The sequence below is a fragment of the Geotrypetes seraphini genome, chromosome 2 (genome assembly GCF_902459505.1).
Source record: "Geotrypetes seraphini chromosome 2, aGeoSer1.1, whole genome shotgun sequence".
Taxonomy (NCBI): domain Eukaryota; kingdom Metazoa; phylum Chordata; class Amphibia; order Gymnophiona; family Dermophiidae; genus Geotrypetes; species Geotrypetes seraphini.
The window spans coordinates 69261843-69277379 of record NC_047085.1 but is presented as its reverse complement, the minus strand read 5'-3'; the positions used below and the strand labels follow the sequence as shown (position 1 = coordinate 69277379).

The 15537-nt window shown below is 41.0% G+C and overlaps 1 protein-coding gene across 10 annotated transcripts in view; it reads left to right on the top strand.

The window, feature by feature from the left end:
- Positions 1 to 15537, top strand: part of VPS13B (vacuolar protein sorting 13 homolog B) — a 1237203-nt gene that overhangs the window by 119875 nt on the left and 1101791 nt on the right. For all 10 annotated transcript variants that reach the window (XM_033933145.1, XM_033933154.1, XM_033933146.1 and 7 more), the window contains one exon: positions 12836 to 12931. In XM_033933145.1, coding sequence (XP_033789036.1) covers positions 12836 to 12931 — 96 coding nt within the window. The remainder of the gene's footprint in view (positions 1 to 12835; positions 12932 to 15537) is intronic.

Below are 15537 nucleotides of genomic sequence, written 5' to 3'. Positions count from 1 at the left end.
TTGATATGTTAAGAGTGATTTAGTGATTTTTTGAAGAGTATCGTCTTTATTTCTTTTCTAAAGATCTTGAATTCGGGGGTGGTTATCAGTAGGTTGGAGATTTGGTTATCCAGTTTTGCTGCTTTTGTTGCCAGTAGTCCGTCATACAGTTTTTTCCATTTGACTTCTTTGATTGGAGGGTGTGTGAAGGGGGTGTGTTTTTTTCTATGTCTGGGTGATGTAGTTTGGTAGAGGCAGTTTAGGTATATTGGGCTGTCTCCGTTTAACGATTTAAATAGCATGCAGTAGAATTTAAATAGTATTCTTTTTGAATTGGTAGCCAGTGTGAGTCGATGTATGCTTCTGTAATATGGTCGTGTTTCTTCAGTGAGTAGATGAGTCTCAGCGCTGTATTTTGGATTTTTTGTAGTTGTTTAGTCATTGTTGCAGGGCAGGGGAGGTAGAGGATGTTGCAGTAGTCCAGTAGGCCTAGTATAAGGGATTGAACTATGAGCTGGAATTGTGGTCTTTCGAAGAATTTTCGTACTTGTCTTAAATTTCTCATAACTGCGAAAGATTTTGTGTAAAGACGTCACAAATGGATTCCATAGATACATACAAAGTGCTATCTGGCCCATAAACCAGCGGGATGACATTGCACTCTGCTTGCTTTTTAATTTGTGCGCCAGCAACCTGCTAGCCTTATTACCAAGCTCAAAATGAGTTTGTTGCACTCTTTCTAATTTAGAAGCAAGAGCTTCCAAATGCAACTTATGTAAACCTAAGTGCAAGTCATAAAGCTGCTGGGACAGGGCTGATGTATGTTCCCAACCTTTTGAGCTGTCCTTCTAGAGCTCTAATATGGGAAAGTAATGGTCTCTCCTCCTCCTGGCTAGTACTACGCAAATGAGTCTGTAAAGCAATTAGGCAACCATGCATTACTGCTTTATGGCCTTTCCAGAGCATGGATGGTTCCACCCCTCCCCCCGTGTCATTGATGGTAAGATAATCTTTTAGTTCTTTTTCAATCTGCTCAGTGTGTTGAGGGGTCATCAATAGGTCGTCGTGAAGACGCCATCAAAAAGCTTTTTGATCCAATTGCAGAAGAGCAAACTCCAGAGTTTAGAGGGGAGTGATCAGACCAGGAGCGATGTAAGATTTCCACATCCTTCATCATACCTGGGAGTTCCCAAACCAGTAGTCTATCCCAGGAAAATGTTTTAGAATAGAAGGTATAATCCCTTGCTTGAGGGTGTAATTCCCTCCATAAATCAAATAAGTCCCACCTCTTCAAAAATTTGCCAAGGGCCTCCCTAGCTGAAGTGCCATATGTAGTATGTGTAGCCGAGCTATCATAGGCTGGGTGCAGTGTTAAATTGAAGTCCTCTCCCAGAAGCAGGTAACCCTCCACATGTTGAAGAAGGAGCTGTGTTGGAGAATCAAGAAAAGCAATGTGACCCTCAGGGAAATAAACATTCAATAGTGTGAGAGTTTGGGTGCCGAGCGCCACTTTGAGGAGCAAATATCTTCCCTCTTTATCTCTAAGTACCTTTTGGACCCACCATGGAAAATCCCACGGCAGGGCTATCGGCACCCCCCCGAGTCATCTTTGTCTGTTGGTTAGATGCAAAATGTAGATGGGGAAAGTTAGTATGTCTACAATAGCATTCGTGATGTGGTAATAAATGGGTTTCCTGAAGAAAGGCTATATGAATACATGACCTCAACAAGTCCTGGAATAGGAAGTGATGCTAAAGCTGGGAATTTAAGCTTTTCACATTAAGAGACAGGCATCATAAGACAGTCATGAGTACTTAAGATAGTGACTTAAGCCCAAGCACCCTCCCCCCCCCCCGAATCCCACTATCAAACCCACCAGCAAGAAAATAACATAATCCTAAGAAACAGAGAACCCCTAAGATATCCTTAACAACCCACCCCCCAAACCCATTCCTATACCCCATCGTAACTCTGCTGATTGGTCTCGGATATCACTACATCCATACCAGGTAAAGCAGAAAATGGAGAAGGTGCCCAAAGCCAACAACATCACCAATCAATTATGGTATGTAGTTACTAATAGAACTAAAAGAACATTTCACCAATAAAGTACCAACCATTAGCAATGTATTATTGTCCAACTTTCATACAATACTGCTTGTTCAGTTGGCAGTTGTTGCAGCACTCACTACAGGAGAAGATTGCTGGCGTCGCAGTCGGCCCTTGATAACTTGCTGCCCTTTGGTTTGGGGCCATATGTTCAAACTAGTAGCGCCCAATGGCGGCGGTGAAGCTGATGTGGCTGCTGCCTGAGGAAATATTTCCTGAGCCTCTTGCAAAGTACGGATCTGATATATTTCCCTTCTTTATAAAATAACAGAGCAAAAGTATGACGCCATTTATATTTGATGATCAGCTCATGGAGATGCCGGGTAAAGGGTTTGAGATGTGCACAATGGTGCTAGACAAATTTTGGAAAATCTCAATGGGGTAAGAGTTCCAAGCTTTCCTTATTGCTTGCAGCACCTGATCTTTAGTTTTGTAGCCACGATATCTTTAGGACGATTGTTTCATGGCGTGCCTAAGCACGGTGAGCCCTATCAAGATGAATAGTCTGCATCTCTACCTGCAGCAAGGAGCTTACAATCTGATTCACCATGTTTTAAGATCACTATGTATTTCTTTCATCCAAACAAACATACATTTCTTGTATAGGATCAACCGGTTGAGTATCTACAGGAGCATCAGCACCCGATAGGTCCTCTGCCAGTGGAGCGTCAGGGGAAGATGTTAGGACCTGATCACTGCCATGCCCCATCATAGCTGCATGCATTGTAGGCTGTGCCTCTGGAGTGTAGGCAAAGCCCGAAAGATCCAAAGTTGGGGCTTTTTTGCTCAGCAAAGTTGGTTGATGGATGCACCACTTAACGACAAGCACCATTTGGTGGAGAGGATTGCTGCAGTAACTGTTATAAACATGCTCTATTGGCGAGTGTAGCCTGGAGCTATTCTCTCATGTGGCCATCTTGGTTGGTGCCTTCGCCACACCCCTCCAAAGGCCCCAGATTTGAAGGAAGAGTTTTTTCTGTTGTAAGGATCCACACACCTGACCTCTTTCTAGAAGCATGAGAGTATGTAGGCCTTCCCCGTTGGCCATCTTAGGGTCTACATGCTTCCCCTTCTCTTTATCTTTCCATGTAACTTTTGCTGCCATTTCTGGTAATCAGCGATAGATCTGAGATACAGAGGGTTTAAGTTCACAAGGTAGGATTATTTCAAGGAAATTTGCCGATGATAGGAGAGGAGTCTTGGAGCTCGAGGCAAGCACGTCTACTCTGTAGCTCAACATCACGTGACCCCCTCTTATTTCAATTTTTAATATTATATCTATGTAGGTTCGTTCTGGTCTTTAGCATTTGGCTTGTTTCACCGATGTAACATACCTCTTTACACTTTTTGCACTGAATGATCTATACTACATTAGAAGATAAACTTGTGAAGGATCCCTTTATGCTGAATGTTATTCCCACATTAGTGACCGTGGGCATGGGATCCTTTGAGAAGTGCTTACAGTTTGCAGTTTCACACCACAAGGATGTGTGCCATTCTCTTCTTCATGGGTGTGATTTGAAGAAGGATTATCTCTGAAAGCTCATCATAAAATTAGTCCAATAAAAAAGTTAGTCCAATAAAAAAGGTATCATCTTATTTCCTTTGTTTTTTGTTTTATTTCTTTATACCAGGGGTGCCCAATACGTCGATCGTGATCGACTGGTAGATTGGGAAGACAACGCGAGTCGATTGCAGAGCTCATCCCGGTCTCCGTGATAGACTTGAGTTGCCATCCCGATCTATCGGGCCGATTAGCCTTCCTCTCCCCGATGTCCCCCACCGTCACCCCAAGCTCTCCCTGCAGAAGCGTCGGACCGACCAGCATTCCTCTCCCCGATGTCAATTCTGATGTCGGAGAGGAAGTTCTGGGCCAGCCAATCGCTGTCTGGCTGGCCCAGAACTTCCTCTCTGACGTCAGAATTGACATCGGGGAGCAGAATGCTGGTCAACGCGATGCTTCTGCAGGGAGAGCTTGGAGCAGCGGTGGCTTGGGGGCCTGTTCCCCAATGGCTGTGGCGGTAAACCTAGTGGCTTGGGGGAGGGCAGGGAGAAAGAAATAAAGGGGGGGGACAGGGAAACAAAGAAAGAAAGGGGGCAGGGAGAAAGAAAGAAAAAGTTGGGGGAGAGAATGAGGTCTGGAGGAGAGGAAGCATACAGGAGGCTGAAAAAAGGGAAGAAATATTGGATGCACAGTCAGAAGAAGAAAGTGCAACCAGAGACTCATGAAATCACAGACAACAAAGGTAGGAAAAATGATTTTATTTTCAATTTAGGGGTCCTTTTATCAAGGCACGTTAGGGGGTTTAACGCGCGGAATACTGCGCGTTAAACCGCCTGCTATGCTAGTCGCTAACGTTTCCAAGTTTCAAGTTCAAGTTTATTGGCATTTGATGAATCGCTTATCACAATATCTAAGCGATGTACATAGTAAAAAACCACCAGACGGTGGTTTAACATACAATTTAGACAGGTTAGACATAGAACAAACAGTTTACTAATAATATTATTAAAATTGACGAAAAAAGTCAATTTAACTTAAATTAAGTTAAAAATTGTTAAAATCTAGACAGACATGAATTAGTAGGGAGGAGGGGGAAAAGTTACAATGTCGTTATTTGTTGAAATTTTACATAAAAGGGAAAAAACAATTAGGAGGGAAGGGATTTAATAAGATTTTTTCAAATTATTATATGATGTAGGAAATTTTAGTATGTCATTTCATGTATCAAATGCATCTTGAAATAGAAAAGTTTTTAACATTTTCTTAAATGAAATAAGGTCTTTTTCGCTTCTAATAAAATTTAGTAGGGAATTCCATAACGTAGGAGCCACAACGGAGAATATGTCATTTCTTCTTGTGCCGATGATTTTCAAAGAAGGGATTGATAATAAATTTGAGGAGGATGATCGTAGAGAACGTGTGGAGTTATATGGAATTATCATTTTAGATATAAATTGAGGTTCATTGAAGAGTATTGTTTTATAAACCAAAAATATAATTTTAAAAGTAATTCGGTGAGAAACGGGAAGCCAGTGTGATTTGATCAATAATGGGGTGACATGATCGTATTTTCTTGCTTTATGAATTAATTTTATTGCGGTGTTTTGAATTATTTGGAGTCGTCTTTTTTCTTTCTGAGTTGTGTTAATTAAGAGGGAGTTACAATAATCAATTTTAGAAATGATTAGAGAATGAACCAGAATATTAATTGATTTGGGTTCTAGAAAGGTAGAAATCGAACGAATAAGACGTAGTCTATAAAAGCATGATTTGACTATTTCGCTGATATGGCTATGAAATGATAAATCTACGTCAATTGTTACTCCAAGAATTTTCAGTTTGGGTACAGATTCTAGAGGGGTATTATCTAGGGTGAATGGTATATTTGATATTAAGTTTCCTTTCCAAGTGAAAAGCATTGTTTTTGATTTTTGAATATTCAGAGCTAGTTTATTACAGCTTAGCCAATTTTTTATTAGTTCTAGTTTGTCATTGATGGCTTTTATTTCTTCATCTTTTTCTGGATTGAAGGGGTGTATAAGTTGGATATCGTCTGCGTAAGAGAATGTTGTAAAACCTAGTGATTGTGAGATAGTAAGAAGAGGAGATAGAAAAATGTTAAATAGAAGAGGTGATAGTATTGATCCTTGTGGTACCCCATAGGTTGAAGAATAGTTTGAAGAATAGACGTCATTGAATTTAACTCGGGAAATGCAGTCTGATAAGAAAGAAGTTAACCATTTTAGAACTTGGCCTTCAATGCCTAATGATTGCATACGATTTAATAAGAGTTCGTGATCAATAGTATCGAATGCGGCCGATAGATCTAACGAGAAAAGAGCTACAGATTTGTGGTGGTCTAAATCAGTGGTTCCCAACCCTGTCCTGGAGGAACACCAGGCCAATTGGGTTTTTAGGCTAGCCCTAATGAATATGCATGAAGCAAATTTGCATGCCTATCACTTCCATCATATGCAAATCTCTCTCATGCATATTCATTAGGGCTAGCCTGAAAACCCGATTGGCCTGGTGTTCCTCCAGGACAGGGTTGGGAATCACTGGTCTAAATAATAGTGGATATTCGTTACGAGACCGATCAGTGAGTATTCGGTACTATGATGTTTTCGAAATCCGGTTTGGTTGGGGTGAAGAGCGTTCGAGGATTCGACAAACTCTGAAAGTTGTTCAAAAACTAGTTTTTCGGATAGTTTCATTAGAAAAGGTAGGTTGGAGATGGGGCGGTAATTGGATGTGTCATTTTGACTAGATTTATAATTTTTTATTATTGGCGTGACAACTGAGGTTTTCCAAGAGGTGGGGACAGTTGCAGAAAGAAAGCTGTTTTGGATAAGGGAAAGAATAAAAGGGCGTTAGTTTTTTTGCTTGCTGCGGGGGTTAGCGCGTGATGAAATGTCTGATGCGCTAACCCTGCTAGCGTGGCTTGATTAAAGGACCCCTTAGTGATCAAAATGTGTCCGTTTTGAGAATTTATTTCTGCTGTCTATATTTTGCACTATGGCTCCCTTTTACTAAACTGCAATAGCGGTTTTTAGCGCAGGGATCCAATGAGCGTCGAGAGCTAAAAACTGCTATCGCGGTTTAGTAATAAGGGAGGGGGTATATTTGTCTATTTTTGTATGGTTGTTACTGAGGGGACATTGCATAGAGTCATCTGCCTTTACCTCTGAAAAAACCCCGGAATATGAATGATAATTAACATTTTCTTTGCCTTTCAGTGTGCTTTGTGTTTTTAAAATTTTTTTATTGTTGGTAGATCATTTTGACTTGGTCATTTTAAAAGTAGTTCGCAAGCCCAAAAAGTGTGGGCACCCCTGCTTTGAACCATGGAAAGTGGACTAACACGGCCACCATACCATTTCACTCATATTTTGAAGGCAAATAAGCTTGAACATTTAGGTGTTTTGGTTAAAAATGCATTTTAATTTTTGTTTCAGTTCATATACACCCCCCTTTTATAAAACTGTAGTGTGGATTTTAGCACTGGCTGCGGCAGTAACAGCTCCATCGCTCATAGAATTCTTATGAGCATTGGAGCTGTTATCGCTGCAACCGGCCCTAAAAACCGCACTATGGTTTTGTAAGAGGAGGGGGTGTTGTCTTATCAAAAAAAGTTATCTGTGAGGGCAACACGGTAACATTTTGGAGGCAAACATGAGAATTCACTGGTCTGCTTTCAAGCAAAAAAAAAAAAAAAAAAAATGGAATTAATTTGTGGTTCATATTTAATAAAAAAAAAAGAAAGAAAAAGATCGGAGAGACTGAAGGGAGATAGGTTCAAAACAAATGCAAGGAAGTTTTTTTTCACCCAAAGGGTCATGGACACTTGGAATGCGCTACCGGAGGAAGTGATCAGGCAAAGTACGGTACAAGGATTCAAACAGGGATTGGACGGATTCCTGAGGGATAAAGGGATCGTGGGATACTGAGAGAGGTGCTGGGAGGTTTCACAGGTATAGAAAGCTAACCAGGTAATAAGTATAGAAACCCAACCAGGTCGTGCATGTGCAAGACTGGAGGGTTAGGACTTCGATGGGAAGCTAGGACTTAAATGGGAAACCAGGGTGGCAAGGGGACCCCCTCTGGGGATTCAGACAGGTCTTGACCTGTTTGGGCCGCCGCGGGAGCGGACTGCTGGGCAGGATGGACCTGTGGTCTGACCCGGCGGAGGCACTGCTTATGTTCTTATGTTCTTATCATGTTTCTGCATTAGCATTTTGAACAACTGATGGTGCTATTCCAGCTAAAAATCTTGCAATTTAAATGTTGTATTTCTCTAATAATGTTGAAAATTGTTCTTGTAATGTTTCAGTTCTTTAATCAATTAATTGCTTTTTCTCTACAGTAATTGCAGACAGCTGAAGGGTGATCATGTATATATTTTTTTTAGTCCAGCTTGGTTTCAGCAGTTAAAAGACTTTTTTTTTTTCTTTGAACCAGCAACCATCTGCGCTCAGTGATGGTGTTACAGGGAGGCACAGGGGATAGGGATAAATATTTATATAGGAACTAGTCTTTAAGCCCATTACATTAACGGGTGCTAGAATAGATGTGTCTGTCTGTCTTTCTTTCTGTCTCTCTGTCTGCTTAGACGCTGTCTCTCTTTATCCTTGGCCGCTTTCTGTCTGTCTTTCTTTCTGACTCTCTCTCCTTGGCCGCTGTCTGTCTTTTTTTCTTTGTCTCTCTCTTTGGCCGCTGGCTTGCTGTCTTTCTGTCTGTCTCTCTGACCCCCCTGTCTGTCTGTAATTCTTTCTGTCTGTGTCTCTCCCTGGCCCCCTGTCTGTCTGTCTTTCTTGCTCCTTGGCCGCTGGCTGTCTGTTTGTCTCTCTGGCCCCCTGACTGTTTGTCATTCTTTCTGTATGTGTCTCTCCCTGGCACCTTGTCTGTCTTTCTTTCTGTTTGTCTCTCTCCCTGGTCCCCCGAGCAAACCAAGATTGCTGCCTGCTCCCAGCACACCCCTCCCCCCAAAGCAGCCCCCTTTCCCTCTACCCCTCCACTTCCCTGTGCAGCAGTAGCAGCCGGATGCCTCGCAGCACCTCGAAGGACACCCTCCTGTCGTTGTTTTCACCACTGCATGCTGCACACCACAAGCTGCCGCGTGCTGCAAATGGAACATGGCACGAAAGCACAAATCACGTCGGCAGGGATCACACCGTTTCAACTGCGCATGCACGGATAAGGGTTTTATTATAGAGAATTGTCCTTCCACAGCATTTACAAAACAAGTAACTAGGTTTGTTTCTGGCACCAGGAATTTATTTTTTGTAAAATCATAAGTTAATTATTACAGATAGTGTACTATTACAATGGATAAGATGATACAGAGAGACAGCAGAGATCTATTTATAGATTTCTGGGCAGTAGTTTGTTTATATGACTAAATTGTTAAAATAACCCATATGAATTGAGCTTGCTCAACATTCCTGTCTGGCATCTACTCAAGCTGCAGTCTTAGAGACTCCTCAGGATTTCTTTCTTGTTGTCTTTTGTTGCTCTTTCTTCTGCTTAGCCGCTCTCCGTGATACCTGTTTGTACATATTTGATGGAGGCATTAACCTAATTGGATCTTAGACACTGCTACAAGTGATATGTTCATAGGTGGGTTTTTGGTCCAGTGAGCTAACACAGGGTCGGAAGTAGGGTGGGTGATAAGGAAGGTAATGATTAGAGAATGACACGGGGACAAATTTTTTTCCCGTCCTGTGGATTTTGTTTTTGTTGCTGTCCCTGTCCCATTCCTGTAAACTTTGCCTTACCACACAAGCCGTGAACGCTTGTGATTTTAAAGTGTTTGAGGCTTGTGCATATGAGGACAGAACTTGCAGGGATAGGAAAAAAATTTGATGGGATGGGAAAATGAGTTCCTGTGGGGATGGGAAAATGAGTTCCTGTGGGGACGGGGAAAAATTTGTCCCTGTGTCATTCTTTAATAATGATCTCTAGGTTCATGTTGGACTACATATCACAATGCCACAAGCCCGTTTACTGAGATCACTAGGCTGATTGCTACATAGTGTTAGACACCACACAGTATGCAATTTCATGTTACTTTTCCAGGACTAGAGGAAATGGGGTGGGAGTATATCTGATGAATGCAGTATACCAATGACATGGTTTTTGCTGAGTTTTTGGTCTTTCCCCTGTATCATTTTGTTATAGTTGCTGCTCTGGCAAAATCTCCAATGAGGTTGATATTAAAAGTGACTTACCGTATATACTCAAATATAAATCGATCTGTATATAAACCGAGGTGACATTTCCTCCCCCCCCCAAAAAAAAATGAGGAAAAAGGTTGACTCAAATATAAACCAGGATTAGAAATGTGGATGATCCTGGTGAGAGAATCTACAAAGATTAGACTCCTTGCCATAAGTTTTTAATGTTATTTAATTCTCACAGGCTTCTATATCTAACTTCAACTAGCTAAAAACATTATTATAAATAGATAACAATAAAAATGATCTATTTTTTAGTTTTTTTTAGTGCTGTGCTCAGATCCGCTCTTCTCTAGTGCTTAACAAAACTTAAAGCAGAGGCAGCCGGTTGGGACCATCATTGTCACAGTACTGTCCCAAAGCCACTGTCTATATTATATACAATAAGCAGAAACCTTGAGGGAAATATTATTCAATGATAGTACGATATATATATAATTCCCTAATGCAACTCTGGATAAGTTGATAGCATTGACGTATTCCCAATGGGAATATATACAAAACTAATTATATGTGTATGTGGCCTCAGAGCATAGGTGCAAGCAAATGAACACCTGCCGAACCAGGGTTCCAGGCTTCAACATCTTAGAGGGAGCTCTTTTTCAAGTCCCACTGTGCACCATCATAGGCTCACATATATGCACTAAATCAAATATGTGAACCATTAAGTGAAGGTTTCAAAATGTGCCATAAACATGGGTGGGTGGGTGGAGGGTATGGGATATGCATGTATTATTTCCCTTGATGGAATTAAGTGCTGGTTATTTTGTTCAATTGTTTGATAATATGTTGCACTTGATGTTGGTTTTTAAAATGAATAAAAGATTAAAAAAATAAAAATCAATGTTATCAACTAATCCAAAATGCTGCTCAAAACTGGCAAGTTGCTCAGTACTTATTTTTGGATTATTCTGCAGCTCGTTGTTCAGCGTTATTAAACCTGGCCCTGGTGGTGTAAAAATTTGTCCACGTTTTATAAGTCATTGTATGTTGGATGTAAAATTGTACTTATCTGAAGATGTGGCTGATCATTTTCTACTGTTTCCTGCTGTGCTCAAAACCAACCAAAATAACTTCAAACTTCAAACTCCATAAAGTAAACCATATATCCCACTGGTGCCTTGACCTGATCCCTCTACTCGAGTTTCGCTCCACACGTCATCAGGAGGAAGTGTACTGCAAAAAAATGTGTGTGTGTTAAAATACCGCTCTAAACTATAATAACATATCCTCTTAACCGATGTGAGCTTTATCTAACCACCCGCCCTATTAAACTTATTTATTCTAAAATTCACTGATCCCCATATCTCAACTATCTCATATTAAAATTAAAACAACTATAATAAATAAATTTCAATGTCAGACCTCTCGGGATGTGGGCTCCTGCCTGTGACCTTTATAGTGCATCCTGGGGAAAATTCTACCTGAATTCAAGGCTTGTACTGAAAACGAAGCTGAATTGTATGGCAGGAAACACATTCTTTGTAAAGGATCCGTATTTATACTATTTATTTACCCAAATCAATATCTTCAATTCTTTCCACTAGTTGGTCATAGGTTTCATTGCCCTAATGCATAAATGTTCTACTGTATAAACTTATACTTATTTAGATTAAATTAAATTGAACCTGATGTTAACCTTTTATGAAGCCTGAAACCACTCGACCTCCTGGTTTAACCCCATAGGAAGAAAGGTCTGCCACTCGTGAATAAAACATTGTTCATGAGTTAACAGAACCTGGACAATATCACCACCTGTTGGTAAATTTATTTGTATCAGAACTGTATATTGTAATTCCTGTTCTGTATGGTCCTCTTCCACCCAATGGGACACTAAAGTGGCTTGCATGCGGCCGGTTCGTATATTGCATAAATGTTCTCCTATTCGGGTTTTAATCATTTGGGTTGTGTGACCGATAAAGTATTTTTGACATGGACATTATATACAGTACACAACTCCCTTAGAAGAACAATTTGTGTCAGATCTTAAATGAAACATTCATTGACATGCTAACTTAATTGGTATAACTGTAGATGATATCACATATTTGCAGTATACGTACCGTCCTCATTGCTGGTGTGTGCATGTGTCTCAAAGGGGGCTTGATTTGTCTGTACATTACTCTTGTGTTTTAGCATTTCTCCAATGTTACGTCAACTTTTGAATGCAAATTTTGGACCTTGCCTCATGCCGCCATGTACTCCCAGTACTGGCCAGTGCTTCTTAATGACTTATTTCATCAATAAACCCTGAGTAAAGTATGGTAGAATGCATGCCAGCACTCTATCTTTTTTACAGGAAGCTTGAGTTAAGAGCCATTCACGCTGGCACCATTTTGCACGTTTCCACGCTCTTCTAACTGCTTTTTTGGGGTAACCCCTCTTGATAAATTTATCTGACAATTTACCTCAATATGGAAATCTGCCTCAATGAAGCATAAACGCCGCAGGTAGTAGAATCTTGTGGAGCCACATTTGAATTAATCACCAGTGCTGGAATCAAAAAGATAAGTGTTTCTTTCAATATCAGTATCTATACAGAGCCAAGAGTAAGCACTGGTGGTTTGTGGACAAAGCTGGTAATCATTAAGATCATGAACTGCAAGAGGGACTTATAAGTGTGATGATGGTCCCCACTTGATCTTGCTGTGGCTCCAATGCAGGAGATTGGGCACTGAGCACTTATATGCACAATAAATTTTATTTATATAAAAATAAGTAAAGGGAATATTTTGGATAATTGAATTTAAAACCAGTGAATTTTATATTTTATGAAATTTGTTATTGTCATGCTTAGGATCACTTTGGCATATCCAGCTTTAGGGGATGTTTTTTTTCCCCTTCTAATGTGTATAATATGTTACAGATGTTTTACTGCACCTGCTTCCTGCCTAATAATACAATTTGGCCAAAGCTTAATTTGTGTTAAACTTTATATTGTAATGACGGATTACTGTTATTTAATTCTAATATTGGCTATGCTTAAGGTGTTTATCATATTGTTTCTTAGCTCACTGAAATGCAAGCAGAGAGTAGCTATTACAGCCCCCAGAAAGTCAAGTCCAAAGAAATTATACGCTGGGAGCAAGAGGGAACCACAATTGAGGTAATTTTCCATTACATTGTATAGATTTCAGTTTATGGAAAACACATTAGCTTTTTAAAAATCTCACTTAAATTGCCTAAAATATCAGGCAAAATCTTTTTATATTATTATATTCCAACATATTTGTTGAAAGAACTCTTTAAAGTCAGTGTCCCTGGTAAATTATATAAACTTTTATGCAGAACAAAGTAGTCTTTAGCCCTTGCATACAAATGCTGCCAGTATTCTTCAGGAAAGTGTATAATAGCAGGGATTGAATCCTGGGGATGGCTTCTTTCCTGCAAATTGCTTGGAGCTGGAGATATTGCAGAAACAATATTCACAACCCAGCAGACCGAGAGAAAGATTCTCAAAACTTCACGATAAAATCCGATGGGCTGCTACCAAGGTCGCTATTGTAACAATTTCAAAAAGGCGAGTCATTCTCAAAAGACCCTGCATGCAAATGAGGTTTGCGGATATTCACCTAGGCTCACTAAATTTACTTGAGAAGAATTGCTGGTGGTAGTGATCAGCATATGCATAGAATATACCCGCATATTAAAATAAAACCCCAAACCCACCAAACCAAAGCAAGAGAGATGATCACTCTCTCCCGCCGCGCTCGCACAACCGCTGGACACCCACACCTGGCAGTGGGAGGGATGCTCACTCTCTCCTGCCGTGTCACACAGTCCCCCGACACTACTACCCATCCCCACCCTGCTCCCTCCCCCCATTCCCCCAATGCCCCCATCCCCATCCCTCCCTACCTTTATTCACGAAGTCCAGCTAGTAGGACACCTACCTGTTCCAGCTGGCAGGCCCTCCTCTTAGAAAAGGGCCTTCCCCTTCCCAGTGTATCCTGGTATGCTCTGATTGGCCTAGGCACTTAATGCCCCTCATAGGAAGGGGAAGGCCTGCCACTTTGTAAGAGGAAGGCCTGCAAGCCAGAATGGGTAAGTATCCTTCCGTCCGGACTTTGTGAATAAGGTAGGGAGGGGCAGGGGGTCGTCGAGGGCACGGGAGGAGGTGAGGGTGGGGGGTTGGGTGACTGTGGGAGGGAGCGGGCATCTCTCCTGCTGCAGGGTGGGGGGTAGGTAGTAGTGTTGAGAGATTGTGTGACACTTTGGGAGAGACTGGGCATGTCTCCATCTACAGGGTGGGGGGGGGGTAGCCGTGTCGGGGGTTTATGCGATGCGGCGGGAGAGAGTGGACATCTATCTTGTGCTGATATTTGATTTGGTTTGTTTTTTTAATGTATTTGGGTTTTTTTTAATGTGCTTGGGGAGGTCTGAGCTGTCAAATCTTACTTTCCTGTCAGTGCCTGAGCCAATCAGTGCTGTCGGAAAATTTTGGATGCAAGTGTGATACAATGAGGTTAGGGAATCACTCAGCGTTGATAGAGAACTCAGAGTGCTCATTTTAAAATTAATGACCTTGTTGTACTACATTTGCATGGCAATATTGGAGACTTCTAGGAAACTCAAAAAAGACCATGGTAAGCCATTTTGATAATCTGCCACTAAAATACATGCACGCTAAACTGGCTAAAACTGGTGTAGCGAGCACGTTAAAGGCACATTTTAGTTTTGAGAATCTTCCCCTGAGTGAGGTGCAAGAGAAAGAGCGGGAAGGATTATGTCCCAATTATTGTACAATATTGACAGCTAGAGGGCGGTATTTATACTGCTTGTGGGTACTTTTCACCTGTGGACTTTGTGGATTGGCTTTTATAGTGGTAAAAGTATGGATGTACTTTAACTTTGAAAGTCCCCAAAGAAAAAAGTACTTGTACACACTTGAACTTCCTTTATATGTGCTTGCTTTTTCAATTGAAGAAACCCACATGTACTTTTGAAAATATAAAAGTGCATGCATTGTTTTAACCCCCAATCCTGCTTTTAGCTGCATCTCCTTGAAATGTGAGTAAAAGGGCTTTTTTCAGAGGTAATGAGTTCTGGCACCTTATCTGTTGCTTGATAAAAATGACCCATGATTCCCAAGTATTAATAAAAGAGCTCAGGTTCTGTACAAAGAGTGCTGCCTTTTCATGGATTCTGTGGCTGATTGCAGGGGACCTGGCTTCTGTGGAGTAGGTCCCTCAGTGATTGCTCCACTCCTGAAGAATGGCCTAACCATTGAGTACTAGTACATGTTTTGCTAGAAAAAATGCACTGGTTAAAGTACATGTGTTCTTACACTGTGCAATCATCCCTATCTAAGGCTGGACATTTTCAAGAACATTTTTATGCCTAAAGCAGTTTGATTTGCAGAAATGGCATTAAAAACTGCCTCCCTTTGATCAGACTCTAGGTTCACGCATAGAGTTTCTTCTGGCTGAACAATTATAGTTACAACATTTGGGTTAGATCAACAGTTCTATAATGGCCCATAAGCCATGCTCAGTGAGTCTGATTTTCAGGATATATTTATTCAATTTTATACTGTTCTCCCAGGAGAACTCAGAACAGTTTACATGAATTTATTCAGATATGCAAGTATTTTTCCCTCTCTGTCCTGGCGGGCTCACAATCTAGCTAATGTACCTGGGGCAATGGGGGAATTAAGTGACTTGCCCAAGGTCACAAGGATCAGCATGGTTTGAACCCACAACCCCAGGGTTC